Genomic DNA, 8,684 nt, shown 5'->3' on the forward strand with positions numbered 1-8,684 from the left:
GTCTCACTGTGTCTGTGTGTGTCTGTGTGTCTCTCTCACCCGCGTGGTGACGAGCGAGGCGTGGCGGGTACAGAAGACCTGCTTGTCCTGCTGGAAGCAGCATTGGGCGCGACGTGCACACATGTAGTGGAAGTTGCTGGCACAGGCCGTCAGGAAACAGCCCACCGTGGCACCCTGCTTCTGACAAAGCTCACAGCGCTACGGGGGGGGGTCACGGGGGGGGGAGGGTGGGGGTCACGGGGGGGTCACGGGGGGTCACGGGGGGGGTCACGGGGGGGGTCACGGGGGGGTGGGGGTCACGGGGGGGGGGGGGGGGTTAGAGAGACCTTCACACTGATCGTAGTGTATAGTGTAGTGTGTAGTGTAGTATATAGTGTAGTGTGTAGTGTATAGTGTAGTGTAGTGTATAGTGTAGTGTATAGTGTAGTATATAGTGTAGTGTGTAGTGTAGTATATAGTGTAGTGTGTAGTGTAGTATATAGTGTAGTGTGTAGTGTAGTCACCATGAGCTTGTAGTATATAACGTAGTGTATAGTGTAGTGTGTAGTGTAGTATATAGTGTAGTGTAGTATATAGTGTAGTATATAACGTAGTGTATAGTGTAGTGTAGTATATAGTGTAGTGTGTAGTGTAGTATATAGTGTAGTGTGTAGTGCAGTATATAGTGTAGTGTGTAGTGTAGTATATAGTGTAGTGTGTAGTGTAGTATATAGTGTAGTGTATAGTGTAGTGTATAGTGTAGTATATAGTGTAGTATATAGTGTAGTATATAACGTAGTGTATAGTGTAGTGTAGTATGTAGTGTGTAGTGTAGTGTGTAGTGTAGTATGTAGTGTGTAGTGTAGTAGTGTATAGTGTAGTGTAGTATATAGTGTAGTGTGTAGTGTAGTATATAGTGTAGTGTAGTATATAGTGTAGTGTGTAGTGTAGTCACCATGAGCTTCCCGCGAGTGATGGCTGCGTGGACGTTCCTCAGCGCTCCGCCCGCTTCCTCCACCACCTCAGCGGACCAGAGAGCACAGTTCACATGCAGCCACTCGTTCTGTCCTGCGTAGAGTAGCCTGCCTGCCTCCTACACACAGACACACACAGACAGACAGACACACACAGACACACACACACACACAGAGAGCACAGTTCACATGCAGCCACTCGTTCTGTCCTGCGTAGAGTAGCCTGCCTGCCTCCTACACACAGACACACACAGACACACAGACACACACAGACACACAGTCACACACAGACACATAGACACACACACACACAGTCACAGAGACACAGACACACACAGACACAAAGATAAAGATCCCCCGTGTAGCCTTAACAAACTGTAGGGGCAAGTGCTGTTAGCGAGCACCTATGAAGGCCGGCACGGCACACGAGGGGGCGGGTGGCCAGCACCACGCCCGGCCGCCTTTGTCTCCCTAGTGGCGATGTTTACACACCGCACCAGGTACTCATTTCAGGCTGAGTCGACCTAGGGGAGGCCCAGGACCGGTTCAGATAATAGTCACTGGTGTTAGCCGTGAGCGGGAATCGAACCTGGGTGGCCAGGTTCATAGCGCAGCACGCTAACCGCTACACCACCGCTCACACACACACAGACACACAAGACACACACACAGACACACATACAGATACACAGTGTGCAGTGCAGTGTGCAGTGCGGTGTGCAGTGCAGTGTGCAGTGCAGTGTACAGTGCGGTGTACAGTGCGGTGTACAGTGCGGTGTACAGTGCACACACGTCGGGCTGCAGGTCTCCGCACTCGAGGCAGAGGCAGCACTGGCGGCAGTCGAGGGCTGAGGGCGGCGGAGTGGAGCTCAGCCACGGGGACACACACCCTGCACACGCACACAGTCACACACACACACAGTCAGATACACACAGTCACAGGTGGTGAGCGTGGTGGTGGTGGTGGTGAGTGTGGTGGTGAGTGTGGTGGTGAGTGTGGTGGTGAGCGTGGTGGTGAGTGTGGTGGCGAGTGTGGTGGTGAGTGTGGTGGTGAGTGTAGTGGTGAGTGTAGTAGTGGTGAGTGTAGTGGTGAGTGTAGTAGTCGTGAGTGGTGGTGAGTGGTGGTGAGTGTGGTGGTGAGTGTAGTGGTGAGTGTAGTAGTGGTGAGTGGTGGTGAGTGTAGTGGTGAGTGTAGTGGTGAGTGTAGTGGTGAGTGTGGTGGTGAGTGTAGTGGTGAGTGGTGGTGAGTGTAGTAGTGGTGAGTGTAGTGGTGAGTGGTGGTGAGTGTAGTAGTGGTGAGTGTAGTCGTGAGTGTAGTGGTGAGTGTAGTGGTGAGTGTAGTAGTGGTGAGTGTAGTAGTGGTGAGTGGTGGTGAGTGTAGTAGTGGTGAGTGTAGTAGTGGTGAGTGTAGTGGTGAGTGTAGTAGTGGTGAGTGTAGTGGTGAGTGTAGTAGTGGTGAGTGGTGAGCTCCTCACCATTGCTGCTGCTGGTTGCCACGTCCTCCACTGCTGGATGATCTCCCCACTGGCTTCTCCACTGAGCGTAGAGATGGTCCGTGGTGGGGGGCACCCTGTAGAGTGGACTGGGGGGCTCACTGGGGGCACACGGCAGCAGCAGGAGTAGTATCATCAGTAGTAGTATCATCATTAGTAGTATCAGTAGTAGTAGTATCAGTAGTAGTAGTATCAGTAGTAGTAGTATCAGCAGTAGTAGTATCAGTAGTAGTAGTAGTATCATCATCATCAGTAGTAGTAGCAGTATCATCATCATCAGCAGTAGTAGCATCAGCAGCAGGAGTAGTATCAGCAGCAGTAGTAGTATCAGTAGTAGTATCATCACCATCGATAGTAGTATCAGCAGCAGTAGCAGTATCAGTAGTAGTATCATCATCATCAATAGTAGTATCAGCAGCAGTAGCAGTATCAGTAGTAGTATCATCATCATCAATAGTAGTATCAGCAGCAGTAGCAGTATCATCATCATCAGTAGTAGTAGTGTACTATTGTTACCGTGGTGGTGTACAGTGGTGGTGTACAGTGGTTACCGTGGTTACCATGGTGTACAGTGGCGGTGTACAGTGGTTACCTCCTGGGTGACTTCACTTGTGAGGGGAACCTGTTGCTCATGTCCAACCACGGGAACAGCTGATCCATCAACTACACACACAGACACACACACAGACACGCACACGCACACACACACGCACACACAGACACACACACACGCACATACACACACACAGTCACACACACACAGAGACACATACACACACACACACGCACACACACACGCACATACACACACACAGTCACACACACACAGAGACACATACACACACACACACACGCACACACACACGCACACACACGCACATACACACACACACAGACACGCACATACACACACACAGTCACACACACACACACACAGAGACACACACACACACACACATACACAGAGACACACGCACACAGACACAGAGACACACACACAGAAACACACACAGAGACACACACACATACACAGAGACACACACACACAGACACACACATACACACGCACAGAGACACACGCACACACACACAGACAGACACACAGACACACACACACAGACACACAGACACACACAGACAGACACACAGAGAGCCACAGGCACACACACACAGGCACACACACACACACACACAGACAGACACACAGACACACACACACAGACACACACACACAGACAGACACACACAGACACACACACAGGCACACACACACAGGCACACAGAGACACACACACACAGACACACAGACACACACACACAGACAGACACAGACACACACAGAGCCACAGACACACACACACAGGCACACAGAGACACACACAGAGAGAGAAACACAGAGACACACACACAGACAGACACAGACAGACACACAGAGAGACACACACAGAGAGACAGAGGCAATCAGTGAGCCGTATAATTACTCAATTACCCATTACCCAGCATGCACTGGGGGGGCAGGGGGGGGTTACCCAGCATGCACTGGGGTATTTACCCAGCACGCACTGGGGTGATTACCCAGCACGCACTGGGGAGATTACCCAGCACGCACTGGGGTGATTACCCAGCACGCACTGGGGTGATTACCCAGCACGCACTGGGGTGTTTACCCAGCACGCACTGGGGTGTTTACCCAGCACGCACTGGGGTGTTTACCCAGCACGCACTGGGGTGTTTACCCAGCACGCACTGGGGTGTTTACCCAGCACGCACTGGGGAGATTACCCAGCACGCACTGGGGTGATTACCCAGCACGCACTGGGGAGATTACCCAGCACGCACTGGGGTGATTACCCAGCACGCACTGGGGTGATTACCCAGCACGCACTGGGGTGTTTACCCAGCACGCACTGGGGTGATTACCCAGCACGCACTGGGCTGATTACCCAGCACGCACTGGGGTGTTTACCCAGCACGCACTGGGGTGATTACCCAGCACGCACTGGGGTGATTACCCAGCACGCACTGGGGTGATTACCCAGCACGCACTGGGGTGTTTACCCAGCACGCACTGGGGTGATTACCCAGCACGCACTGGGGTGATTACCCAGCACGCACTGGGGTGTTTACCCAGCACGCACTGGGGTGTTTACCCAGCACGCACTGGGGTGTTTACCCAGCACGCACTGGGCTGATTACCCAGCACGCACTGGGCTGATTACCCAGCACGCACTGGGGTGTTTACCCAGCACGCACTGGGGTGTTTACCCAGCACGCACTGGGGTGTTTACCCAGCACGCACTGGGGTGTTTACCCAGCACGCACTGGGGTGTTTACCCAGCACGCACTGGGGTGTTTACCCAGCACGCACTGGGGCGATTACCCAGCATGCCGTGGGGCTCTCACCTGCATGAAGGTGGCCTTGAGGTGGGTGGCACGGGCCTCGCCCGGCTTGGAGATGGCGGCCACTACGTCCTGCACAAAGCCGCACTGCAGACAGAGACGCCCAGAGACACGGAGAGAGACACACGGAGAGACACGGAGAGACACGGAGAGACACGGAGAGACACGGAGAGAGACACGGAGAGACACGGAGAGAGACACGGAGAGAGACACGGAAAGAGACACGGAGAGAGACACGGAGAGAGACACGGAGAGACAGAGACACGGAGAGAAACACACAGAGACACGGAGACACAGTGAGAGACACAGAGACGCCCAGAGACACGGAGAGAGACACGGAGAGAGACACGGAGAGAGACACGGAAAGAGACACGGAGAGAGACACGGAGAGAGACACGGAGACACAGTGAGAGACACAGAGACAGAGACGCCCAGAGACACGGAGAGAGACACGGAGAGAGACACGGAAAGAGACACACAGAGACACGGAGAGAGACACGGAAAGAGACACACAGAGACACGGAGAGACACGGAGAGAGACACGGAGAGAGACACACAGAGACACGGAGACACAGTGAGAGACACAGAGACAGAGACACCCAAAGACACGGAGAGACACACAAAGAGAGACACGGAGAGAGAGAGACACGGAGAGAGAGAGACACGGAGAGAGACGCCCAGAGACACGGAGAGACAGTGAGAGACACAGAGACAGAGAGACACAGAGACACGGAGAGAGAGAGACACGGAGAGAGAGACACGGAGAGACACGGAGAGAGACACACGGAGAGACACGGAGAGACACGGAGAGAGACACACAGAGACACGGAGAGACAGAGACACGGAGAGACAGACACGGAGAGACACGGAGAGAGACACGGAGAGACACACACAGAGAGACACGGAGAGACACGGAGAGACACGGCGAGAGACACGGAAAGAGACACACAGAGACACGGAGAGACACGGAGAGACACGGAGAGAGACACGGAGAGAGAGAGACACGGAGAGAGACACACACAGAGACACGGAGAGACACGGAGAGAGACACGGAGAGAGACACACAGAGACACGGAGAGACAGAGACAGAGACACACAGAGACACGGAGAGAGACACGGAGACAGAGAGACACGGAGAGAGACACACACAGAGACACGGAGAGACACGGAGAGACACGGAGAGAGACACGGAGAGAGACACACAGAGACACGGAGACACAGACAGAGAGACACAGAGAGAGACACGGAGAGAGACACACAGAGACACGGAGAGACAGAGACACGGAGAGACAGAGACACGGAGAGAGACACGGAGAGAGACACACAGAGACACGGAGAGAGACACGGAGACAGAGAGACACGGAGAGAGACACGGAGAGAGACACGGAGAGAGACACACAGAGACACGGAGAGAGACACACGGAGACACACGGAGAGACACGGAGAGACACGGAGAGACACGGAGAGAGACACGGAGACACACGGAGAGAGACACGGAGAGAGACACGGAGAGAGACACGGAGAGAGACACGGAGAGAGACACGGAAAGAGACACGGAGAGAGACACGGAGAGAGACACGGAGAGACAGAGACACGGAGAGAAACACACAGAGACACGGAGACACAGTGAGAGACACAGAGACGCCCAGAGACACGGAGAGAGACACGGAGAGAGACACGGAGAGAGACACGGAAAGAGACACGGAGAGAGACACGGAGAGAGACACGGAGACACAGTGAGAGACACAGAGACAGAGACGCCCAGAGACACGGAGAGAGACACGGAGAGAGACACGGAAAGAGACACACAGAGACACGGAGAGAGACACGGAAAGAGACACACAGAGACACGGAGAGACACGGAGAGAGACACGGAGAGAGACACACAGAGACACGGAGACACAGTGAGAGACACAGAGACAGAGACGCCCAAAGACACGGAGAGACACACAAAGAGAGACACGGAGAGAGAGAGACACGGAGAGAGAGAGACACGGAGAGAGACGCCCAGAGACACGGAGAGACAGTGAGAGACACAGAGACAGAGAGACACAGAGACACGGAGAGAGAGAGACACGGAGAGAGAGACACGGAGAGACACGGAGAGAGACACACGGAGAGACACGGAGAGACACGGAGAGAGACACACAGAGACACGGAGAGACAGAGACACGGAGAGACAGACACGGAGAGACACGGAGAGAGACACGGAGAGACACACACAGAGAGACACGGAGAGACACGGAGAGACACGGCGAGAGACACGGAAAGAGACACACAGAGACACGGAGAGACACGGAGAGACACGGAGAGAGACACGGAGAGAGAGAGACACGGAGAGAGACACACACAGAGACACGGAGAGACACGGAGAGAGACACGGAGAGAGACACACAGAGACACGGAGAGACAGAGACAGAGACACACAGAGACACGGAGAGAGACACGGAGACAGAGAGACACGGAGAGAGACACACACAGAGACACGGAGAGACACGGAGAGACACGGAGAGAGACACGGAGAGAGACACACAGAGACACGGAGACACAGACAGAGAGACACAGAGAGAGACACGGAGAGAGACACACAGAGACACGGAGAGACAGAGACACGGAGAGACAGAGACACGGAGAGAGACACGGAGAGAGACACACAGAGACACGGAGAGAGACACGGAGACAGAGAGACACGGAGAGAGACACGGAGAGAGACACGGAGAGAGACACACAGAGACACGGAGAGAGACACGGAGAGAGACACACAGAGACACGGAGAGAGACACGGAGACAGAGAGACACGGAGAGAGACACACAGAGACACGGAGAGAGACACGGAGAGAGACACACAGAGACACGGAGAGAGACACGGAGACAGAGAGACACGGAGAGAGACACGGAGAGAGACACGGAGAGAGACACACAGAGACACGGAGAGAGACACGGAGAGAGACACACAGAGACACAGAGAGACAGAGACACGGAGAGACAGAGACACGGAGAGACAGAGACACGGAGAGACAGAGACACGGAGAGAGAGACACACGGAGAGAGACACACACAGAGACACGGAGAGACACGGAGAGAGACACGGAGAGAGACACACAGAGACACGGAGAGACACGGAGAGAGACACGGAGAGAGACACGGAGAGAGAGACACACGGAGAGAGACACACACAGAGACACGGAGAGACACGGAGAGAGACACGGAGAGAGACACGGAGAGAGACACACAGAGACACGGAGACACGGAGAGAGAGAGACAGACACGGACACACAGAGACAGAGAGAGACACTACATTATACACTATACACTACTACACTACACTATACACTACACTACACACTAGTGCTGTACTAGTATACTACACTACACTATACACTACTAACTACACTACACTATACTCTACACTATACACTACTAACTACACACGAACTACACTAACTACACTACTAACTACACCATACACACGACACTAACTACACTAACTACACTACTAACTACACTACTAACTACACTACACTATACACTACACTACACACTATAAACTACTAACTACTACACTAACTACACTACTAACTACACTACACTATACACTACACTACACACTATAAACTACTAACTACTACACTAACTACACTACTAACTACACTACACTATACACTACACTACACACTATAAACTACTAACTACTACACTAACTACACTACTAACTAACTCTACTAACTACACTACTAACTACACTACACTATACACTACACTACTACACTACACACTATAAACTACTAACTACTATATTAACTACACTACTAACTACACTACACTACTACACTACACA

General features: G+C 53.0%; 1 protein-coding gene across 1 annotated transcript in view; it reads right to left on the reverse strand.

Moving 5' to 3' along the window:
- Nucleotides 1-3: 3 nt before the first annotated feature.
- LOC144738403 (histone-lysine N-methyltransferase 2B-like) overlaps nucleotides 4-8,684 on the reverse strand; it is a 54,776-nt gene continuing 46,095 nt past the window's right edge. Inside the window, exons 19-24 of the mRNA XM_078621439.1 lie at nucleotides 4,850-4,933; nucleotides 3,039-3,109; nucleotides 2,429-2,547; nucleotides 1,746-1,843; nucleotides 935-1,072; nucleotides 4-198 (exon numbers count right to left, since the gene is read on the reverse strand). Of these exons, the coding sequence (XP_078477565.1) occupies nucleotides 4-198; nucleotides 935-1,072; nucleotides 1,746-1,843; nucleotides 2,429-2,547; nucleotides 3,039-3,109; nucleotides 4,850-4,933 (705 nt within the window). The remainder of the gene's footprint in view (nucleotides 199-934; nucleotides 1,073-1,745; nucleotides 1,844-2,428; nucleotides 2,548-3,038; nucleotides 3,110-4,849; nucleotides 4,934-8,684) is intronic.

Source organism: Lampetra planeri, chromosome 82, assembly GCF_965212315.1.
Source record: "Lampetra planeri chromosome 82, kcLamPlan1.2.h2, whole genome shotgun sequence".
Taxonomy (NCBI): domain Eukaryota; kingdom Metazoa; phylum Chordata; class Hyperoartia; order Petromyzontiformes; family Petromyzontidae; genus Lampetra; species Lampetra planeri.